Source organism: Gracilinanus agilis, chromosome 4, assembly GCF_016433145.1.
Source record: "Gracilinanus agilis isolate LMUSP501 chromosome 4, AgileGrace, whole genome shotgun sequence".
NCBI classification, from domain to species: domain Eukaryota; kingdom Metazoa; phylum Chordata; class Mammalia; order Didelphimorphia; family Didelphidae; genus Gracilinanus; species Gracilinanus agilis.
Window position 1 is genome coordinate 424,039,224 of NC_058133.1, and position 25,280 is coordinate 424,064,503.

Here is a 25,280-nt window from a genome sequence, read left to right on the forward strand (position 1 = left end):
TTGTGACTTGGCCCTTAGGAGTATTTTGAGTTGGATGAAATCTTTGCTAGATTTCCTCTCCTGCCCCCAAACCTCTTGAGCTTGTCCCTCTCCAGAACTCTAGTGACACAAAATTGTGGATTCAGTAGTGTTGACTCATGGGAGAAAATTCTTTCCCAGAAGTAAATGGGAAGAAATGTGCTATTGGAACAAAAGCCGAAATCATTTTGATGACTGCATTTGTCAGTGAATTCATTAATCAGATTCCAGGGTGGCTGGTAAAAATACCTTGTGAGAGGAGATACAAGTTGCATAGATAAAAGGCTATGCTAACTTTTTTTTTTAATACTTTTCAACATCATGAGAAGAGTAAAAGACTGATGGGTTTAGGGTAATTTTGGTTCTGTTTAAGAATACTTTTCTAAGTAGATTTAATAAAGAAAATGTTTAATTGGGAAGAATAACTTGTCAGTGTTCTTTTGCAAAAAAATGTGATATTAGCCTAGGCTTTGCCTTAGAGCAATGCCTGAAAGCTTTTTGATCAGTGTTTTTAATTGCAAAATATACTATTTTAGACTTTGAATAAAATATCCAGAAGACATGATCTGTACCACTGACATCTTATCTCTCAAAAATTCTATAGAGTACAGTCAATGGAATTTATTTATGCTTCCTCTAAGTTAATTAATCCATACTTGGTTCACAGAATTTTTCTTTATAAGATTCTCATGTTAGATGGGCCATTTTCCCAACTTGAAGCACTTTCTTTGCATGTCAATGCTATTTCTCCCATGTTCCCCACCACTCTTGGGGAACAGTCACTGTTCCAGGACAGGCATATCAATTCTAATGGATGGTGGGAAAGGTCTTGGGACTTTGTATGGGGCATTCAGGTCCTGTTTGTATTTCAGCAGCCAAGATTTATAGCCATTAGTGACTGAAGAGTTGAAATCATTGACATTGCAGCAGTCTTGTACAGTGGACCAAGTTCACATCAGAGTGATCATCTCTCTCCCCCTTCCCTTTTTTCATGTGATTCTACCTCACTAAACTATAAAGTTTTCTTTTTGGTTCATATGTGAGGTATATGATTTGATAAAAAAAACAAACAACAACCTTACCTTCCATCTTAGAATCCATACTAAGTACTGGTTCCAAGGCAGAAGGGCAGTAAAGGCTAGGCAAGTGGGATTAAGTGACTTGCTTAGGGTCACTCAGGAAGTGTCTGAGGTCAGATCCAGCCCTCCCCTCTCCAGGCCTAGCTCTAGCCACTAAGCTAGAGATCCACCTTATAATAAATAAATTAGAAAATTCTTGATAATTCACTTTACAGAATAGGTTCACTTCAAGATCCCTTTAATCAGGAAAGATGATGCTTTTAAGTATTTTTTTTAAAGAAAAGGGAAATAAGTGGGCAAGATGGCAAGAGTTGACAGTGTCAAGAAGCATTAGCGATAGAGCCTCTGAAATAGTTCAAACTCTTAGTACAATGAGTTTGGCCTGTAGAAACTGAATTTATGCTTCATTTTTCAAACATCTTAGGTGAGGTCAGCATTCTCATGAAAATCCTCATTACTTTGATCAAGGAACAGAGACTGATCACGAGAGGAAAAAAACAGCTGAAAAAAAACATTCAGCTGGGTTTGATCAAAGGAAACCACTGCATTTTGATTGTTCATGCTATTCTCTAGTCCCCCTCAAATGGGGGGTGGTGGGGAGAAAGGGAATATCAGCATGCCCTCCCAGAGGCACCCTCTGTTCAAATCCAGCAGCCCTTCATAGAAACCTTCCTGCAGAAAAGGCCGTGATGAGGCCTGCTTACCCTTTCTTCTTAGTTGCCCTCACAAGTGAAGCTTTCCAGTGCTGTAGAGGCTTGAGAGCTACGGCCCACCAGCCAGCAGGCCCATTTTTGCTTGGCCAAGAATGATTTTTACATTTTAATGTGCAGAAACACTTTATTTTAAAATGTAAAAAAACAGTCTTGGCTCCAGGGGTCAGTATAGACCAGGCTGTGGGCACATGCTCTGGGGTGCACTCTCAAAGGCTGGAGCTCCAGCCTGGAGGATGGGAAATAACCCACTTCTTTTTTATAAGCTCCTTGAGGGCAAGGACCAGCCTTCGCCCCTTTTTGTAGCCTTGGCTCTTCCTACTGGCTTGGCCCACCGAGGCCTCTTAAGGAGTATTGATCAAGAGCAGATCCCCATACTACAGTTTCAGGCATCTTTCCCAAGACAATGGATGGTTTTTCTTGATTATAATTTTGCCTGATTAAAGACTTGTGATTATAACCAAAAAAGTTGATTAGATCCATCTCTTTAAGAGTGCTTAGTAAATAGGGAATCTATAGTTTGTTCAGTCAATGAGTGCTGCATTTCCTTACATTTGTGTTTGTCTCTACCTATAGATCATTAGTTTGTCTGCAGGTCTTCTTTTCAGAGTATAACAGAGTGTTAGATGGGAGTTGGGGTTCAAATTCTGTCATGGAGGTTTGTTACCTGAAAAGTCATGCAGGGCAAGTCACTTAATCATCTCTCTGGGCTGTGGTATTTTTAAATGTGACTCAGTGGATAGGAAGCCAGGTCTGGAGAGGAGTCCTGTGATAATGAGATTAAATCTACCCTGTCCATCTTTAGATTTAATCACCAAAGGTGAAAATGTCTCCATTTAACTCACAAGTTGGGAGGTCTGTAATCCATGTGTGCTAGAGTGAGTAACAAATCAGAATTTACTGACTGTCTCTTGGGCAGTCCTAAGAAAAGTGTCTGTTGTGATTGGACATGTAAACTAAGAGGAAGGCACAGGAAGCGATGCAAAAGAGGCCCCTTTAAAAAGAGAGTTCAGTGAGCTGAGGGGTCTCTTCTGGTTCTTGCTTGGACATGGAGGAACTCTGGACCTGGGACCCTGAGACCTTGTGAGACTGTTCTTAAATCTCTCTCTTAGAACTACACGTGATGAGTGAAGAAGGCTGACTCCTTTAACCTCTCAAGAGGTAATAGCTTCTGGGAGGCTCCCCTGATTGGGAGAAGCCCTTGTGGCTAAAACCCTTGTTAATTGACTTCTAGGCTCTGGCTGGGCATCTGGAGCCCTGCTTGAGTAAAGCCCAGACTTGAATACAAATCTCTTATTCTACCCTCTTCTCATCTCTCTACTTCCACTCTTTCCTATATTTTGTAAATAAACTTCCATAAAAGTCATTTTGACTTGAGGTTATTCTTTAATTCAGAATTGATAATTATTCAATTCCCTGGCTACCTAACCTTTTAAAATATTCAACCAATCAAAAACCCCTTTTCTCCCCTTACAGACTCGAGGTCCTGGGTTTAAATCTGGTTCAGATATTTCCTAGCTGTGTGACCCTGGGGAAGTCACTTACCCCAGCTGCCTAGCTCTTTCCATTTTTCTGCCTGGGAACCAATACTTACCATTGATTCTAAGATGGAAGGTAAAGGTTTAAAAAAAAAAACCTGAGGAGATTGGACTAGATGATGTCAGATGGCCTTCTGATTCCAGATCTCTGATTTTATGATCTTTTAATGTTCTTTTTTTGGATTTTATTTTATTTTAAAAATTTTCCATGATTCTTATTGTCTCCCTCCAACTCTTTCTTCCCTCCCTCTTGGAGCTGACAAGCACTTCCACTGGGTTAGACATATATTATTACTCAACTTCTATTAATGTACTTTTTTAGCTGACTTGATTCTTCATCAGAGAATATCAGTGAGTCTTTTGTGAGCTTGGGAGTGAGAATGGGGCAAAATAACCGAACAAGCCAGTAATCCTTGGAAATTTGTAAAGAGACAAAGAGCTACATAAATCACTTGTCCTCTCTTCAGAATCTTGACCCTATAAAAATCCTTCCACTTGAGCTGTCTTTTGCCCTAGAATACTTTGTCCCTTCTACCCAGTTGCTATTCAGCATTTCTCAAACTCCAGGCCTGGATTGTTCCCACCACTACTTGTCTGCCTGCTCCTACTTTCCTGCTGAATGATACTAGAGGATGGTCCCTGTGCTGAGTGGGCCGGAGCTCTCCCCCTGGTGTTCTCTTCACCCATGGGCGACGGCATGATCCAGGATGCTACCATCTCTGGAACTAAGATAGGATGGGGGAATAAGGTGTGGAAATTGAGTAGACTGAGGCACTTGGAAGTCCGGGTTTTGAGGGAATGTCAGGATATATGTTGAAGTTCTCTACTGTGAGGGGAGGAGTGAGGAAGGGATGATAATAGAAGAGGGGAAGGTAGATAACTCAAAATCTTAATTGGATGATAAATTTGGATTGAATGAACTCCATAGGAGAAGTTACAGCATTTAAGAAATGCCTTTGGCACTTTTAATATGAGGAAAAAGTGAGCAGAAGTAGTGTTATAGATTCCATCATAAAACAACTGCTTTTCCTCTTTATGCTTCAATTGTTTTTTTTTTTAATTTTAAGCTTATTTTAAATTTGTACTTATTTTCTCTTTTACCTCCCTCTGTTGAAAAAAAGAAAAACAAAATCCTTGTAACAAATAGGCATAGTTAATTGAAATAAAATCTCACATTGACCATGTCCAAAAACATGTCTTATTCTGCATTTTCAGTCCATCTCTGTGAAGAGGTGGATTAAATGCTTCATCATTGGCCATATTTGACCTCAGGTTAAGTTGAAGTCCAAATCTCTTATTTTACAGATGAAAGAAGTCAGGCCCTGAGAAGCGGAATAATTTGCTCAAGCCATTGTCCTCGGATGGCTTGGAAAAGGATCCCGCAGAAGGCATGAGTTGGTTGTGACCTATGCTATCCATGTTGAGAAATCGCAGTTCTAATGAAGTCTTAAAGTGTTGAAGGGGTGGTTGAGGAAATCTCTTGTGCCTTGGAGCACACATTTCCTGTGCCAAGGTCTCTGTGCATCACATGGGAAAGTGAATTGTGAAAAGTCACTGTTCACAGGGCAACACAATCCAAAACAAAATTTTTGCTCTAAATTTAGCTAGAGTTGTTTGATTCATGAGTAAATTTATACTTAACCTCAGGCAACCCAAGTTGCACTTAGAAAAAACAATTGAATGAATAGGTTGGACTTAAAGAATTATTTTATTTGTTTTTAAAACCCTTTCCTTCTATCTTAGAATCAATACTTTTAATTGGTTCTAAGGCAGAAGAGTGATAAGGGCTAGACAATGGGGGTTAAGTGACTTGCCCTGGGTCACTTAGAGTGAAAAAATAATTCCTTTCGTTCATATGTCCAGCCATTCTGCTTTACTTTATGGTGAAAGGTCTCCTTACTCTCCACCTGAGAATCATAAAATTATGAGATCTTAAGTGCTGAAGGGAACTTTTAAAAAATTTCCTAAGTCAAGGGGGCAGCCAGGTGGCTCAGTGGATTGAGAGCCAGGCCTAGAGGCAAGAGATACTAGGTTCAAATCTGGCCTCAGACACTTCCTAGCTGGGTGACCCTGGGCAAGTCACTTAACCCCCATTGTCTAGCCCTTATCACTCTTCTGCCTTAGAACCAATTAAAAGTATTGATTCTAAGATAGAAGGTAAGGGTTTTAAAAACAAATAAAATAATTCTCTAAGTCCAACCTATTCATTCAAAAGATGAAGAATATAAGACCCAGAAAGGTTATGACTTTCCCAAGATCACACAACTAGTTAGTGGGAGAAGCATTAAATTAAAATGACAGTCTGCTAGTTTCCATAATAATCATTACCAGCATATCTCCCCTCTCTCCCCTACCTAGTCTCTTTTTCTCTCTTCTCTCTCTCTCCCCTCCTTATCTACCTAGTTATTATCCATCTATCTACCTACCATCCATTTCTCTATCTATCTACTTATTTATTATTATCCATCTACCTACCTGTTATCCATCCACTGATTTCTCTCTCTGTCTATTTACCTACTTATTTATTATACATCTATCTATTTATATCTGTCTACATATCCACCTACCTACCTACCTGTTCTCCATCCATCCATCCATCCATCCATCCATCCATCCATCCATCCATCCATCCATCCATCCATCCATTCATCCATCCATCCAATTGGCTAACTAGCTAGCACTGGACCTGAGAGTGGCTTAGCACAGTAAATAGAGAACAAGTACCTGGATTCAAATTTGACCTATTGGCTATATGCCTCTGGGCCAATCAGGCAGTTCTCTGAGATTAAAAGTTGTGAAGAAAATACTGATTTGCAGTGATTGGGGGAATCTTTTGGGGGCAGGACAACATAAACATTTATTGTGAAAAAAAAATAAGCTTGAGAACCACTGAGCTAATGAACCCAAACTAGGTGCATGCTAAGGGAGCATCCATCATCAGTTACATTCTTCTGTCTCCCCCTAACTCAGGCCGGAAATGACCTGGCTTTGGATTTGTTCCAGTTACATTCCCTTTATGCTTCCAACGCAGGGGAACACATTCCAACTATAGAACGCCAGCTTTGATGTCCCCTAGTTCATTCAGGAAAATTACGCACCCCGCATTCTCCCCTCTCCTCCCCCCAGCCACTCTTCAGTTAGGGAAATCTCAATTCATATAGCGTTTGCAAACTTGCACTTTACAACCACCCTTAAAAAGGTGTTTAGAAAACGGTAAGCTATTCATGGGAACCGCAGCTCATCAGCGTGGCTGCCTCAGGGATTCCCTCACTCACAGGCTGCATCGTAGAATCAGTCTCATAACCACACAGCATAAGCGATCTCTTTAAGGCAGCCAAACTGACCTGACCCGGCCAGCACCTCCAGGGTACCAAAAGTGACTGTACAGCCCTCCCCCAACTAGAGGTGGCAGTAGAGAGCAACAGACCTTCAGGAGACGCTTCATCTCTCTTCAACGGTAGATGGCGCTGAAGGGCAACATATCTGGAAGAGCTCAAGGGAGTCGCGTCTCCAACCAGAAATCTGCCACAATTCTGCCGGCACAAGCTTGAGCCCCGTCGCTGTGTTCTCCCCAGTTCCTATCCCTATGCCCTGTACCCAATTCCGCCTGCTTTAAAGGCTTCTAAGAGAAACGCCTGCCTTTCACTGACTCATCTTTCACTTCAAATTACCCCAAATTTCTCCTATCGACTCAATCCTTTCAAAATCATACATCCTCTCCCAACTGCTTCTAAGCTTTCTCATTGTTAATTTAACCCTCTTTAGTCATAAAACGTCCACAAATAAAAGGTGAGGGACCATAATGCCCCGAGAGCTCAGAAGTCATATCACACACACATACACACAGAAACACATTTTCAATCAATAAAGCACATATCTTAACAAATGGCATAAAGCATTGAATGGCAAATGTATACAAACATCACATATCAAAATATGGTCACATATTAATACATGGTGTTTACCTATACGTGAACCTCAGATTTACCTGGTGTATCATGTATAAGTCTAAGAACCGGCTATTTCTTGCACTATTTTTATTTTTTATTTTTTTTATTTGAAAAACCCTCACCTTTCATCTTAGAATCAATACTGTGTATTGGTTCCAAGGCAGAAGAGCAGTAAGGTCTAGGCAATGGGGGTCAAGGGACTTGCCCAGGGTCACACAGCTGGGAAGTGTCTGAGGCCGGGTTTGAACCCAGGACCTCCTGTCTCTAGGCCTGGCTCTCAATCCATTGAGCCACCCAGCTGTCCCCTATTTCTTACACTATTAACCTTGGTTTCAGAATTCTTTTTTTTAAATTTAAGTTTATTTAATTAATTTAGAATATTTTCCCATGGTTACATAGATCATGTTCTTTCCCTCCCCTAGTTTCAGAATTCTCATCTGGTTTTCTGAACTTAGTTTTTTTGGGGAGAGAGAAGGCTACTTCTTCTGGGGATATTGCTCTACCTGTCATCCCTTTCCTTTTCTGGAATCATTTGTTTTATAAACTTTCTTGTCCTATGTAATCTCAGTAAAAGGCACTGCTTTATCTTATAGAATATGTGCTCTCTGAGGGCGAAGACTACTTAATTGTTGTCTAGCGCCATGCTTGGCCCTGCTATGACATTAATAATTGCTAGCTGATTGTGATGTCAAAATTGGGAAACCAATCATCTATATACCTGTGAAACTTTTCTCTCAAATAAAACCTTCACCCAGATTACTGAGCTTTCATGTTGAATTGTACCAGATATAGGCGATCTTATTCTAAACTTAAAGGAGTGATAAGAACTTGGGATCAGGAGAGGACCTCTTGTGGAATTTTAGATCCCTTCTTCCTGCCATGGAATGTAAGTGATAGCACCTGGGGTTGTCATTACACTTAAAAAATAATAATAATAAAAAAATTCAAATCCACAACTTCCCCCCTCCCCTCTGCTCCCTCTTCTGCCCCAAGTTGAGAAAGCAAGAAAAAAAAAATCTCTATTACAAACATGTACAGTCAAAACAAATTCCTACATGTTTGACATGGGGCCATGTCAGAAAATATCTGTGTCAATCTAATCATCTCTCTATCAAGAAATAGGAACCATGTTTTCTCTTGAGTCCTCTGGAATTATTATGCTTGCTTATTGTAGTAATCAAAATTTGTAAGAGTTTGTTACAATATTGCTCTTATTCCTGGTTTTGCCCACTCTACTCTCCATCAGTTCAAAAAAAATCTTCCCAGGTTTCTCTGAAGTCATCCCCTTCATAATTTCTTATAACACAATAGTATTTATTGTGCTGTAAGTAATTATGAACTGAAGGATTTCTATGTGATCTGGAAGAACCTCCATGAACTGATGCAGAGTTAAATGAGCAGAACCAGGAGAACATTGTACACAGAAAGTGAAACATTGTGGAACGATTGAATGTAATGGACTTTGCTACTAGTAGCAATGCAACAAGCCAGTATACTCTGGAGAAACTAATGAGAAAGAATGCTATCCACATCCAGAGAAAGAACTGTGGGAGTAGAAATGCAGAAGAAAAACATATTATTGATCACTTGTTTATATGGGTACATGATTTGGGGGCTTTGGTTTCAAAACATAACTCTTTTACAAAAATGAATAATATGGAAATAGGTATCAAGTGATAACATTTGTACCACCCAGTAGACTTGCTTGTTGGCTCTGGGAGGGGGGAAGGTAAGAGGGAAGGGAGAGAAAAAGAATCATGTAACCATGGAAAGATATTTTTAAAAAATAAAATTTAATAAAATAAAAAAAAACACAATAGTATTCCATCTCATTCTTATAACAACATTTTTAGCTAATTCCTAATTGATGAACACCTCTCCCAGTACTTTGTTACAACAAAAATAGCTGCTATAAATATTTTTGTGCATCTGGGTCCTTTTCTTCTTTTTGATATCTTTGGGGTATTAATTTAGTTGTGGTATTCACAAAGGGTATGCATAGTTTAATAGTTTTTTGGGCATAGTTCCAAATTGTTTTCTAGAATGGTTAGACCAGTTCACAATCTATCAACAATGCATTAATGTACCTGTTTCTCCACAGTCCCTCTAGCACTTATCATTTTCCATTTTTGTCAGCTTTACCAATCTGAACTATGTTTTAAATTGAGTTTCTCTAATTATTAATGATTATCTATAAACTCAAAATAAAGATACTTAATGAAATAAATGGTAAGATAAAAAGTGAGGAACCTCACCCCCAACTCTATATATAAAAGGTCACCCTTTCTTATTGAGAACCAGTGGGATTATCAGTGGGAAAAGACATTCATGTAGTCTGACAGACTCATATTTCTTGGGTTGCATCCTTCTTGGAACACTCCTCTGTCTCACTACTTGCTGCTGATGTCATCTGCTGTTTTACCAATGTCATCTAGTCTTTCCCCTTCTTGACTGCCATCTTTTAGTTCTCTGCTGAGATACTACTACTGTCTTTTGCTTCTCCACTGAGCAGTTTGTTTTTGTCTCTTGGTGGTTCTCCACTGAATGATGGTTAATATGCATTCTCTTTGTCATAGGGAAGTAGAATTCTTTGGAAGGAAAGCCCAGAGCCCCCATAGAGTTTTGGCAATTTTTTAAAAGTCAAATTCTCAAATATACCACTTGTTCCTCTTCCTCCCACCTTGAAGGATAATGAGAGTCCTTCAGCTCAAATCTTTTAGACACCTTTGCTTCCTTTTATTTTGTTTATTTATTTTAAACTCTTACCTTCTACCTTAGAATCAATACTGGGTATTGGTTCTAAGGCAGATGAGTGGTAAGGGCTAAGCAATGGGGGTTAAGTGACTTGCCCAGGGTCACACAGCTGGGAAGTGTCTGAGAAAAGATTTGAACCTAGGACCTTCTGTCTCTAGGCCTGGCTCTCAATCTACTGAGCTGTCCAGCTACCCCCTTCTTTGCTCCCTTTTAAAGGGCAACTTCTTCATTCCAATCTGATATTTGTGTTAAGAGGAATTCTTTTAACTTGTGTCATGACCCTCAAAATGAGCAATAGATCTAGGAAGTAGATTTAGCACAGAATAGAGCAGCAGAATTACCCTGACTTTCTGTAAATCTCTCCTCTACTTACATATATTTATGATTTTAGAGCTGAAATGAACTCAGGTCATGTAGTCTAAGCCCTCTGTTTTATGGTTGAGGAGATCAAGGCTCTGACAGTGGAAGTCTCTTGCTAAAATGCCACACAGGTAATTAAGTACAAAACTGAGATTCAAACATTCTCTGGAATACAAATCCAGTGCTTTTCCACTACTCCACAAAACCTCTTTCTTACCTTGGGAATAATAAGGATTTTTGTCACTGGTAACAAAAATTTGGAGTAAACCACAGCAATGATAGGACTATGGTCCTCCTTACTCTAAGAGAGTAACTGCCATGGAAATGGCCCTTCAACAGCAGAGCAGACTGGAACCTTGCACTGAACATGTTTGGGTCTCCCATTTTAGAGATTTTATTAAGATTCAGCTCAAATTCCACTTTCTGAAGTCTTTTCCAGTCCCTGTAACTGCTAATGCCTTTGCTTCTGAGATTACCTTCTGTTTTTATTGTTTAGTTATTTTTCAATCATGTCTGACTCTTTGTGACTCCATTTGGGATTTTCTTAGTAAAGATAACTGGAGCAGTTTGCCATTTCCTTCTCCAGCTCATTTTACAGATGAAGAAACTGAAGCCATCAGGATAAAATGACTTGCCCAGGATCATACAGCTAGTAAGTGTCTGAGGCTAGATTTGAACTCGGGAAGATGAGCCTTCCTGATTCCATGTCTAGCACTCTATCCACCATTCTGCCTTGGTGGCTTTCTGTCTACTCCATATTTTTTATGTACCTGATTGTTTACCAGCCTCTCCCATTAGAGTGTGAGCTCTTTGAGGGTAGGAACGGTTCTTCCCCTTCTGTTCCAATCACTTAGCATATTCCTGGCACATAGTACATACTTAATAAGTGTTTTGTTGGCTAATTGCACTCCACTCACTGGGCTAGCTCCCTGTTGGATGTGGTACCCAGATCAGGAGAGTTTTCTGCTGGTCTTGGCCAGTCTTCCAATGCTTGCAGGGCACATACTTTTAGTTGAGTTGCTCCACTGGTCTTGTAGCAACTACTGGCAAATTGGGGGTTGTCCCTGGTGACTAGCATTAAACCTCACACCTTCAGGGTTATCTCCTTATCAGCTACCATCTGCTAGGGTGGAGTAGCTGGAATCTCTCCCTTAGAAGAACAGATCAACAGAACTTTTAATATTTGCCACCAACTCAACTAAGCAAGTTTGGAAGAGCGCACCCAGGTTAAAATGAAGACTTTTCTTTCCGGTAATATGTTGGTAAATGTTTAACAACTGGCTCATCCCTTCCTCCAGAGTATGCATAATACACTTTTAAGCTTAATCTGAATTATTTACATTTTTCTCTATCACTTTCTTAATTTGTAGCATTTGCTGATTTCCCAGCTATAAATGTTCACAAGGAAAATTCAGATAGTCTGTACAAGATTTGAGCTGGATCCGTTTTACCTTGATGACTAGGAGAACATCAAACTCTCTGTTAACAGAAAACTCTCCAATTTAGAGTTAGCTGTTCCCCAAAATAGTTGACCTATTACTTTAACATGATCTAGAACAAAAGGTTCCAACCTAGCCTGCCCTTCCATTTTGGGGAGCTAGGTTACTGGAGAGCATTTTACCTGGGGTGTATGGGTGTCCCAGGAGGACTAGCACCTGTGGTGGAAGGGTTTGCTGAGCCCTTCCTTTGGTGTCCATCTGGCACTCAACTCACCTGTGGCTCCAAGGAGCTGCAGCTCTGCCCTGGTGATGTCATTGGCCCTCTTTGAAAACGAAGGACAAAAACCAAAGAATGTAACCAAGATATTTATCTAAGATGCTTTACCTTAGCCAGCGTGCAAGCTCTCTGTCTCCCTAAATATAAAATGAAATGATAGGGTTGGACTAGATGACTTCTAGGATTCTTTCTACTTCCAAGAGTCTATCTAAGCAGGGCTATAACTATCATCACTGAAAGAATAAAATGATACATAATGTGCCACATGATGGCACCAAAAATTAACGGAAAAGTGCTTTTTCCCTTATTAATGACACCATCATTTAACTTGATTCATTTCTTTTTTTAAAGATGAGACCTTTTCATGCTATTGCTAAAGAAGTACCTTTACATCTTTAAATTTAATATTAATTAATAACAAATAAAGCATTTAAAATAAATATGTAATATATTTAAATGTATTTATTTATAGAATTATATTTATACAGAAGTATATCTATTAAAAAACTCAGGGGGTACCCTATGCTCTAGTGCTGTGAGGGACCCCAGATTATAATCTTCTCACCTCCATTAAAGATTCTTTATTATTACTCTAAAAAAAGCCCCAACTCAGTGGGTATTCATGTTAACTCAAAATTACCACTCCCACACAATTGCTACTTCTACTTATATTTAAAAGAAAGGACCGACTATTAACATTTCCCTATAATCTCACTTCTATGACTCTATGAATTGTATTTTTTTCCTTTGAAAATAAATATCTGGGGGGCCGAAAATAAATATCTAGAGATGGGCTGTCCTGGGTTCAAATCTAGCCTCAGCCACTTCCCAGCTGTGTGACCCTGGGCAAGTCACTTGACCCCCATTGCCTACCCTTACCACTCTTCTGCCTTGGAACCAATACCCAGTATTGATTTTAAGATGGAAGGTAAGGGTTTAAAAAAAAATCTGAATCTAACTGGAAGAGATAGGATATAGAAGACATCCTTGGACCTGAGTTTGAATTCCAGCTCTGCTACTTACTATATGTGTCCATTTCCCCTCAATAAAGGTCTCAGTTTCATCATCTATAAAATGAGAGAGTTGAAATAGATCAGAGAGGTCAAACACAGAGCCCCCAGGCCACACATAACCCATTTCACTCCCAGGCAGGAATCAGCTAAAAGTGTAATTAGGAAATATTTAACAAAATAAAGAAAAACATAAAACAACTTAGATAATGTTAATATGTGGTTTTCTAAGTTATTTATGTTCCAGCAGGAATCCTTATATACCTTTTAGTCATTCTGTTTCTATTTAAATTTGATGCCACTGGTCTAGATGACCTCCAAGGTCCTTGCAATCTATAAATTGATGATATTATGGCTTTTATCTGTAAACCTGATTGTCGGAGTTTCTAAATAGAGCCTTAAATATTAAAACCTCTTTTTTTTTTTTTTTTTTTTTTTTTTCAGTGAGTCTCTACGACAATTGCCATGTCCGGAAAGGAACCCTTTCTGAGATTTTTTGGGATTCCCAAAAGAGAAGGGAGCAGAGCCAACAGTGAGTGATGTTTCCTTTTCCTTTCTGCTCGAGGATTTTACTACCATTATGCACCACCAGTGTAGACATGGTCCACCACAGTTCCATCCTAGGGGTGGGTCTTTATGGTTTAAGCTCTATACTTCAGATATAATCATTGCCCTCAAGTTGCTTAATTACAGCCAACACTTTTTAGAGAGAATATGCAATAAAAGAATCAAATGACTGGCTGTGTGATTGAATCCTTTTTGCCTCAGTTTCCTTGATCTGTAAAATGAGCTGGAGAAAGAAATAGCAAACCAGTCTAGTGTCTCTGCCAAGAAAATTCCAAATGGCGTCATGAAGAATTGGACATGACTGAAAAGACAGACAACAACAATGGATAATACAGAAACTCATTTTTAGCTACTCTCCTTTGGCCCCTCTAATCAGGGGTACATAGGAACCGTCTCTAACCATTTATCCTGTGGAAATCAGACAACAATAGCTACAAATCAGAGCTTGATGTATTGTTTTGCTGATTGTCTGGACTCAAGAAAGTCAGGGAGAAAAAATTAAAAATACCAATTAAATTTAAAGGCACGCTTCTTGTTTCAGAGTTAGTTGTTGAACATTAACCAGCACACGTGTGCCTCTGTTCTATTATCTCTGCCTAGTCAGGAGGCAAACTCTATTATTGGTCCTGTTGCCATCTAGGTGAGGCCATTGTCTAGCCCCATGCTGTGAAAGCATTAGAGTAAAGATCTAGCTAAGAAAAGGAAACTGCTATTTCAGTTGATGGGAAGGATCTTTTCCTGACCAGCAGGAAAAAAGAGTCCTTAAAGCTGGGGTTCTTAACTTTGTGTGTGTGTGTGTGTGTGTGTGTGTGTGTGTGTGTGTGTGTGTGCAGTCTGGTGAAGCCTATGAACCCCTTCTCAGAATAATGTTTTTAAAAATAAAAAATAAAATGCATGGGATTACAAAGGAAACCAGTTAGAGTGAAACCAATTATTTAAAAAAAGAAAAGAAAAACTCACAAACTCTAGGTTAAAAACTGCTTAAAGGGAGTGTTTAAAGAAGGATTGAATAATTTTAGGAAAATGATTCTCCAAAGTTGTGCCAAAAAGTAAATGCTAACTGAACTTTACCCAGAGTATGTTTTACGTCACTGTGGAAGATTGCCCATTGTTTTGAGCATATCATAAATGGAAACTCAATAATGGCTTTTCAGAAAGTAATTTTTTGGAGTCATGAGAAGATTCTGATCATCTTTGTTCTTCTCTCTTTAAGCAGAAATGTTTAAATTATAATAATCTAAATTAATAAAAATTGTTTCTGGTAGATTCGTACTTAAAATCTGGAGTCCTGAATTTTCTTTACAATGGTCATGAATATTATTGACTAGTGTTATAACTCTTAGTAAAGACAATTCTAGGGCTATCAGTAATGCTATATATCTATGACGAAATGAATTACTTGAAAATATATTGGAGCAGCCAGGTAGCACAGTGGATAGAGAGCTAGGCAGGAATCATGAGGACCTGGGGTAAAATTTGGTCTCAGATTCTTCCTTAGCTATGTGACCTTGGGTAAGTCACAACTCTGATTGCCTAGCCTAATATTGAATATAGATTCTGGGACAAAAAGTAAGGGTTTAGATATAGATAAAATATGTAAAAAAATAAACATATATCATTAAGTATTATTATTTTTAAAATATCAAATAAATTATTAACATATTATAATTTCAATATATTCAACATATTATATATATATGGAAAAGATTTTAGACAATTCTGGCATGAAAATCTTTTCCCAACCTTATCTAGGAGTATAATAATTAAGAGAGCCAGTAATTAAATGTTAGGGTTGGAGGGGAGATAAAGTCTATGAGGTGAGACTCTTCTAGCTCTTCCCTCCTGCCGTATATACACTCTGAGACTTTGAGGGGGTGTCACTCTGAAACTGGATGACCTGGATGGTCATGCCACCCCACAGGAGTTGGGGGTGAGGCTTCCCTGTAAGGTGAGTATGGGGGACCTCAATCTGATTCTGAATGAGGGCGGGGTTCACACAAGCTTCCCTCAATATCAGTCAACTTCACAACGGGTGGTCTGGCTTCAAGATGGAGGTAACCAGACCAAGCTGTGATTCCCTTCCCCTTCGTCTTTCAGGCATTCTGGAATGCTATCTGACTAATGAATGGCTTTTATTATTTGCAATTTAGGGGTTGGGAAAAGGGGTGAAAGGGCAGAGGGATTTTGGGGTGCCCTCTTTTCTATTTCTATGGGGTCCATCACTCAGGTGGGAACCTTTGGGGTTCCCACTCCTAAGCGTCTCCCGCCCCTTTTCCTTCTGTTTCTATTTCTATCCTTCTCTATAATTGCAAGTTAGACTAGAAAGGGTCTCTCAGCAAGGTTGGATAATGGGAGAAGGAGCCTAAGAGATCACTCCCAAAATGGAGTCCCAAAACTTAGCCGAGTCATTGGTTGAAGCCTTGATGGGTGAAAAGCAATGGGATGCCTTTGACCAGGGAATGGGGGTATCAGTGTCCAAAGAAAGATCCTTAGGAAGCTCTCAGGACTGGATTTGAGCTGAGATGTTCTCTTCCTCCCTCTCTCAGTCCTCCTCCGGAACTCCCTCCCTCTCCTTCCTCCTTCGGAGAATCCTCAGAATCCTTCTGGTCTTAACTGTCGCCAATTGTCACCAACCATCAGTCACGCCTTCTCTGGCTCCTTCTGTCCCATCCACCTTGCACAAATTCCATCCTTACAGGAGGAAGGTGAGGGGAAGGCAGTGCAGATAGGACAGTTGCATTTTGGCCTCTTCACATTGATTGCAAAGAGATTCCTTCAATTTGTTATAAAATTCTTTTTCAGTTTAGGAACATGCCACTTTCCAGAGTCACCAAGAAAAAACTGAAGACCTCAATGACTGAAGTGAGAAGCCATGATTTTTTTTTTTTAAAATTAGTGTTCTGTTCCCTCTATGTGGATATTTCCTTAGTGGGTGGTTGTGAGACTGCTTCCTTAATTCCTAAGCTTTTGGAGATATTTATATATATATATATGTACACACACATACACACATTCTAAGTAAAGCCAATGTGCAATACTTCTTATTTCTTCTCAAGTTTGACTTAAACAATGAGAACATTGAGCACTCCTCTGTTGGATCTGTCCCATTCAGTATTCTTTTATTTTAAAAAAATTCAATTTTATTCTATTTTCAAGTGGGAAGGGGAGGGAATAAGCATTTATATAGTGGCTGCTTTGTACTAGGTATTGTGCTAAGCATTTTATAAATAGTATCTCTACATTCTTTCATTTCCTAATCTCTTCCTAGTTGAGAAATCAAGAAAAAACAAAATATATTACAAACATGTAAAGTCAAGCAAAATAAATTCCTGCTGTGATTATGTAAAAAAACAAAAAGAAGAAAAAATGCTTCAGTATGCCCTGTGAGTCCATCACCTCTCTCAAGAGGTGGATTACATGTTTCATCTTGAGTCTTCTGCAATTATATTTGGATATTGTGTTAATCAGAGTACCTAAGTCTTTCAGAATTTCTCTTCTAATTTTAGTTGCATTGACTTTATGCACAAAATTTAAATTTTATGTAATCAAAATTATCTATTTTGCCTGCTGCAAACCCCCCAATCTCTTGTTGGGTCATGAACTCTTCCTCTACCCATAGATCTGACAGCTAATTTCTTTCCTGTTCCACTAATTTGTTTATGATGACATCTCATGTTTAAATCATGTACGTATTTGGTGCTTGTCTTGGTGAAAGGAGTGAGATGTTGTTCTATACCTTGTTTTTTGCCAGGCTGTTTTCCAGTTTTCCCAATAGTTTTTGTCAAATAACAAGTTCTTGACCTAATAGCTAGGATTTTGGCATTTATCAAACACTAGGCTGTTACGGTAATTGACTTCTATATGAATACCTAATCTATTCCATTGAACAAACCACATTGTTTTGATGATTCCTGCTTCGTGGGATAGCTTGAGATCTGATACTGCTAGGCTCCCTTCTTTCCCCCTTTTTTCATTCATTTCCTTGATATTCTTGACCTGTTATTTCTCCATGAATTTTCTTCTTATTTTTCTAGTTCTAATAGAACAATCCTTTCGGCAGTTTGGTTGGCATGACACTCATAAGTAAATTAATTTAGGTAATATTGTCATTTTTATTATATTGACTGGTCCCTACCTATGAGCAATGAATATTTCTCTAATTATTTAGATCTGTTTATAATTGTCTAAAGAATGTTTTGTAATTATGTTCAAATAGTTCTTGTGTATGTCTTAGCAGACAGAATCTCAAGTATTTTATACTATCCATAGTTACTATTGGAATTTTTTGGGGGAAATATGCAGAAATGCAGATGGTTTGTATAAGTTTATTTTAACTTCTGCAACTTTCTTGAATTTTTTTGAATTCATTTTTCAGTTGACTCTCTAAAGTTCTTTAATAAAGCACTGTATTACCCACAAAAGTGATGTTATTTCCTCTTTGCTTATGCTTATTCCCTAAATTTCTTTTTCTTGCCTAATTCCATAGTTAGTATTTCTAGTTCTATATTTAATGGTAATGGTGATAATGAACATCCCTACCTTTACCCTTGATCTTACTGAAAAGTTTTCTAGTTTAAGCCCATAAGAAATAATACTTCATCTTGGTTTTATATAAATATTACTTGTCATATTAAGGAAAACTCCATTTATTCCTATACTTCCTAGTGTTTTTAGAGGAACAATTATATCTTGACAAATGCTATTTCTGCATCTATTGAAATAAACTGTCATTTTGGTTGTTTTTTTTGTTATTGTTATAGTTAATTATGCTTATAGTTTTCCTAAAATTGAACTAACCTTGATTTCCTTGTATAAATCCAGCTTGGTCATAGTTTATGATCTTTATGATATATTGCTATAATCACCTTGCTAGTGTTTTGTATAAAATTTTTACATTGATATTCATTAGGCAAATTGTCCTATACTTTTCTTTCTCTATTTTGATTCTCTCTGGTTTAAATATCAGCACAATATTTGTGTCATAGAAGGAATTTGGCAGGAACCCTCCCTTTTTAATTTTTTTTCAGTTTATGTATTAGAATTAATTTTTAAAAAACTTGTTAGAATTTACTTATAAATTCATTTGTTGTATATATATATATTTATACATGTGTGTGGAATAGGGATTTATTTATGGCTTGTTCAATTTTTTTTTCTAAGATTAGATTGTCCTGTATTTCCTCTTCTGTTAATGTGGACAATTTATAATTTCGTGAATATTGATCTCCTTCATTTGGATTGTTAGGTTGTTGTTTATTTTTTTTTTAGCATATAACAGCAAAATAGTTCTTAATTTTTTTAAGCATAGAAATTTTAAAATCATTATTTTTTTTCCGTTCCAAATTCTTTCCCTTCCCTTCCCCTTCCCTTTCCCAATGGAAAAACAAAACAAAACAAGACAAAACAAGAAAAATAAAACCCATTATAAATATGCATAGTCTTGCAAAACAGATTTCTGAATAAGCCATATTCAAAAAATAAAAGAAAAAAGCTAGAATAATTGAAAAAAAATCTTCAATTCATACACCGAGTCCTTCTGTTCTCTTTCTGGAGGTGGATAACATGTTTCATCATGAGTGGATCATTGGGTTGATTAGTCTTTACAATATTGCTGTTACTGTGTAGATTTTTTCTCCTGGTTTGCTCAATTCACTTGGCGTGTGTTCATACAGTTCTTTCCAGGCTTTTCTGAAACCATCCTCTTCGTAATTTCTACTAGCACAATAGTATTGTCACATTCATATGCCAGAAGTTATTCAGCCATTTCCATAGTTAATGGACATCCCCTTAGTTTCTAATTCTTTGACACCACAAAAAGAACTGCTAAAAATATTTTTGTACATATGAATCTTTTTCCTTTTTCTTTGATTTCTTTGGAGTATATATCTAGTAGCAGTACACCTGGGTCAAAGGACATACAGCATTTATTAGCTCTTTGGACATAGTTCCAAATTGTTTTCCAGAATGTTTGAATTATTTCACAACTTAACCAACAGTGCACTATGCTGTTTTTCCATATCCCCACAAGTTTTTGTCATTTTCCTTTTTTGTCATTTTAGCCAATCTGATGAATTTGAGATAGTGCCTCAGATTTGTCCTAATTTGGATTTCTCTAATTATTAGTGATTTAAAGTTTTTTTATATGGCTATTATAGCTTTGACTTCTTCCTCTGAAGACCGTCTATTCATATCCCATGGTCCTTTCTTAATTGGGAATTAATGGGAAAATTTTTATTGTAAATTTGAATCAATTCTCTACATATCTTAGAAATGAAACTTCTATCAGAGAAATTTACTATAAAGATTATTTTTTCACAGTTTCCTACTTTTCTCATTTTACCTGCATGATTTTATTTGTGCATAAAAAATCATGCAATAAAATTATTCTTTTATCTCCTTTGATCCCCTCTGTCTCATATTTCGTCATGAGCACTTTCATTATTGATATATTTAACAAGTAATTTCTCCCTTGATTCACTAATTTGCTTATGATATCACCTTTATGTCTAAATCATGCTCTCGTTTTGAGCTTATCTTGGCATATAGTATGAGAAGTTGGTCCATGCCTTATTCCTGCTACACTACTTTCAAGTTTTCCCAACAGTTTTTTTTAAAGCCTTACCTTCTGTATTGGAACCAACACTCTGTATTGGTTCTAAGTCAGAAGAGCAGTAAGAGCTAGGCAGTGAAGGTTAAATGACTTGCCCAGGGTCCCACAGCTAGGAAACATCTGAACAGATTTTGAACCTAGGACCTCTTGTCCCTAAGCCTGGCTCTCAGTCCACTGAGCTACCCACCTGTCCCCTTCCAACAGTTTTTGTCAAATAGTGAGTTCTTAACCTAATAGCTGGAATGTTTAAGTTTATCAAACACTAGTTATTGTGCTTATTTGCTTATGTATATTGTGTATATAATTTATTCCACTGATTTATCTCTTTATTTCTTAAAAAATATTTTTATCTCTGTTTTTTAAATTTTATTTTTATTATCATGCAAAACACACTTCCATATTGGTCATTGTTGTAAGAACACACTTATATAAAGCCAAAATTCCAAAATAAAACCATAAATACACTGATATGAAAGATAGTATGCTTTGATCTGTATCCATCTGACTCCAATAGTTCTTTCTCTGGAGGTGGATAGCATTCCTTGTCATAAGTCTTTCAGGTTTGTCCCAGGTGAATTACTGAAAGTAGCCAAGTTTTCATAGTTGATTATCACACAATATTGCCATTACTGTGTACAATGTTCCTCCAGTTCTGCTTATTTTGCTCTGCATCAGTTCATGTAGATCTTTCCAGCTTTTTCTGAAGTCAGCTTGCTTGTCATTTCTTATAGCACAATAGTATTCCATCACCATCATATACCACAATTTGTTCAGCCATTCCCCAGTTGATGGACATCCCCTCAATTTCCAATTCTTTGCCACCACAAAAGGGCTGTCATAGGCCTTTGGGTATAATTCCAAATTGCCCTCCAGAATGGTTAAATCAGTTCACAATTCCATTAAAAATGCATTTGTGTCCCAATTTTGCCACATCCCCTCCAACATTTATCACTTTACTTTCATATTAGCCAATCTAATAGGCTTGAGGTAGTACCTCCATACCTCCATGCTATTTTAATTTGCATTTCTCTAATCAAGAGTCATTCAGAACATTTTTTCATATGATTATCGATGACTTTAATTTTTTCATCTGAAAATTGCTCGTTCATATCCTTTGATCATTTGTCAATTGGGGAATGATTTGTATTCTTATAGATTTGACTCGATTCTCTATAGATTTGAGAAATTAGATCTTCATCAGAGAAATTTGTTATAATTTTTTTTTGCAATTTGTTGCTTCTTTCTAATCTTGGTTGCAATTGTTTGTACAAAAGCTTTTAAATTTAATATAAGTCAAAAATGATTCATTTTACATCTTATAATGCTCTCTATGGTATTACTCTTTGTATCTAAATCATATACTCATTTTGACTTTATCTTGGAATAGGGTGTGAGCTACTGGTCTATCTCTACTTTCTGTCATACTGTTTTCCAGATCTCCCAGCTGTTTTTGTTAAATAGTGTGTTCTTATTCCAAAAGCTGGGGTCTTTGAGTTTAACACTGATCTAACAAACAATTCTAAGTTTTGTAGGTAAGGAAAGTAAGCATTCCAGACAAGAGGAAATCTTTGAAAAGTCAGGAGATAGAAGATGGAATACTATAAACAGGGAAGGAAGTAGTTCAGTCTGTCTGGAACAAAGAGGGTATGAAAGAGAAGAATGGGACCTAAATTTTGAAAGGTAACCCCGAATTGTCTCATGAAGGGCTTTAAGCACCATCCTGAAGAGTCTGTATTTTATCTTGGAAGTAATAGTGAGCCACTGGATCTTCTTGAACCAAGGAGTAGCATGGATGTACGTATGCTTTAGCAATATTGATCTGATAGATGTGTAGCAGGTAGACCAATTTAAAAGCTATTGAAATGGTCCAAGTAGTCTAAGTAGGAAGAGTTTGTACTAATGTGCAAGAGAAATGTGTGTAGAGAAAAGAAGGAATATAAGAGGTGTCATGGAGGTGAAATTGACAAAAAATTGGGAAATTAGGAAGGGAAGTATATTTAGAGGGAAAGATAGTGAATTGTGGTTTGGATATATTGAGGTTGAGATGCCTATGGGACATCCAGTTGATGATATCAGGTGGGTAACTGATGATATAAGACTGGAGATGAAGAAAGAGAAAAAGGCCAGATATGTAGATTTGGGATCTCTGCACAGAGATGATGACAGAGACAGAGACAGAGAGAGGCAAAGACAAGAGAGACAGAGACAGAAAGACACAGAGAGAGAAACAGACAGACAGACAGAGACAGAGACAGAGAGAAGAGTGTCCAGGCTAAAGTGTGTCTAAAATAACTGAAACAATTTCTGAATATCTAGCTTAGGGGGCAGGATGTAGGAAAGAGAAGCAAGTAAATGGAATGGCTACATGAGATTGACTTATATGTAATTATTTTTACAACACTTTTTTTTTACTTCCCTAGAAGGTACAAAGAGAATTTTAAAAACTGTCCACTTAAAAAGGTAGCAATCTATTCTTTTTTCTTTAATTAATTAATTAATTGATTATATATTTTTAAGCCCATACCTTCCATCTTGGAGTCGATACTGTGTATTGGCTCCAAGGCAGAAGAGCGGTAAGGGCTAGGCAATGGGGACCAAGTGACTTGCCCAGGGTCACACAGCTGGGAAGTGTTTGAGACCAGATTTGAACATAGGACCTCCTGTCTCTAGGCCTGGCTCTTAATCCACTGAGCCACCCAGCTGCCCCCAGCAATCTATTCTTATACTAGCTGAGGACTGATTTTCCTGGGTTGCTAATACTGTAATGTAGGGCACCATTTTTTTCCTTCAGTGTTGTTGCCTGTGAAGGGCGCCAATTTCGTAATGCCCAGGTTTCTCCCTCACCTTTGGGCATGGTTTATCCTCAAATATCCTTGGCAATGTATCTTTCAGGGACTTCTTGGCTTTTTTCCCCCTGATCTGACCAATCAGAAAGTAGACAACTGGGTTAATGGTACTATTGATACAAGATAATAAATTTACATAGGAATAGGATGTTACTAAAAATGAATCATTTTCATTCAGTAAATTATGCAACATCAATATGACTCTCCAAGGCATGGCAAAGAGAAGGAACAGAATGACTGTGGTTATGATGATAATGTAAAGCTTGGCTGGCTGGCGGTGTTTCAGGTTACAAAACATCTTAATGAAGAGTGTCAAGCTGGAAAAGACCATGAGAGGGGCAAACACAAGGAAGTTCAAGATAAGCAAAAATATTTCCACAACAGAACATGATCTAAAAGGGAATCTTGGCTCTACTTCTCCCACACACACAAAACTTTCTAACCAGGTCAAAATAATAGAGAGTACCCAAAGAAGGACGCATACCACCGCCGATTGGTGCTTGGGGCGTTGGCATTGGTACCAAATGGGATAAAGGACTGAAAGACACCTCTCTACACTGATGGCTGTCAGGAGATAGAAGCCAGTGTTATAGCCAAACAGAATCATCATGCAGAAGATAAACACAAACATCTCTGATCTAAATGCATCACCATTGGAATCAGAGTAAACTATATCTATTATAATAAAGGTAGATCCACAAAGAAGGAAAATCAAGTCAGCAATTGAGAGGTGTAGGATGTAGACAATGAAGGAGGTCTTCTTGAAGTGGAAGAGAAGAAAATAAATGACAAGTCCATTGCCAACTATTCCAAACAGGGAAATGAAAAGAGAAATATAGTCTAAGATATCCCCTGTTGATTCCTGATTCAAAGAAAATCCCTTCTCTTGGCTCCTGGTATCAGCCATGGACTGCAGAGTAGGCAGAGTGGTTGGGGACTGCTCCATTATTTAGAGACCGTCAATTTTTTTTCTTCACACCTGTTGGCAGAGATGGCAGATACTATGTATAGATGGTATTCATTGAATCGAAGACATATTATTTAGAACTGAAAGAAACTTTAGAAATCTTATGTGAGAGGGAGCACAGCAGGGTAAAGAGAGATCTAAACCTGGAGTCAGAAAGCCCTGGATCCAAATCCCACCTTGGCTACTTTTAGCTATTTGATTTTGCCCAAATCACTCTTTCAGTGTCAGTCTCTTTGTTTTTTTAATAAAATGGGGATAATAATACTTTTAACATATCTTTACAAGTTAGTTGTGAGGATCAAATGAGAAAATGTATGCAGGGTGTCCAAAAGCTATTAAGCTTAAAACTATTAAGCTTAAAATTGCTCTAAGACTTTTGAGACACTCTACGCTTTGCAAACTCTAGAAACACTATGTGATAGCTATTATTTAGGTAGCCAAGTCACATTATAGATGAAGAAACTGAGGCCCAAGGAAACCAAATGACTCACCTGTGTCATTTTTGATATTTTTCTCTCCAAGGGCCATTTGGAACTATGGCCAAAAGGCTATAAAGCTGAGCATACCCTTTGATCCAGTAATACCACTACTAGGTCTGTATCCCAAAGAAATAAAAAAAAAAAGGGCAGGGGGAAGGACTCATTTATAAAAATATATTTATAACAGCCCTTTTTGTGGTGGCAAAGAATTGGAAATTGAGGGAATGTCTATCACTTGGGGAATGGCTAAACAAAATGGTATATGATGGTGATGGAATATTATTGTGCTTTAAGAAATGATGAATGAAATGATTTCGAAAACCTATATGAACTGATGCAGAGTGAAATAAGCAGAACCAGGAAAACATTGTACATGGTAACAGCAATATTGTGGGATGATCAGCTGTGAAAGACTCAGCTACTCTCTGCAATACAGTGATCTAGGACAATTCCATAGGACTTAGGACTAAGAATGCTATCCACTTCCAGAGAAAGAACTGTTGGAATCAGAATTCAGACCAAAATATATGATTTTTCACTTTAGTTTATTTGGGTTTTTATTTTGGGAGTTTGGTTATATATGTTTACTCTCTTATAAAAATGAACAATATAGAAATATGTTTTGCATGATAATACATATATAACCCAGATCAAATTACTTACCCTCCCTAGGAAG

At 37.7% G+C, this 25,280-nt stretch overlaps 1 protein-coding gene across 1 annotated transcript; it reads right to left on the reverse strand.

Moving 5' to 3' along the window:
- Positions 1-23,099: 23,099 nt before the first annotated feature.
- On the reverse strand, positions 23,100-24,104 carry LOC123247199 (mas-related G-protein coupled receptor member H-like). The gene has a single exon (XM_044676000.1). It carries the CDS (start codon positions 24,102-24,104, stop codon positions 23,100-23,102), a length of 1,005 nt encoding a protein of 334 aa, XP_044531935.1.
- Positions 24,105-25,280: the final 1,176 nt, after the last annotated feature.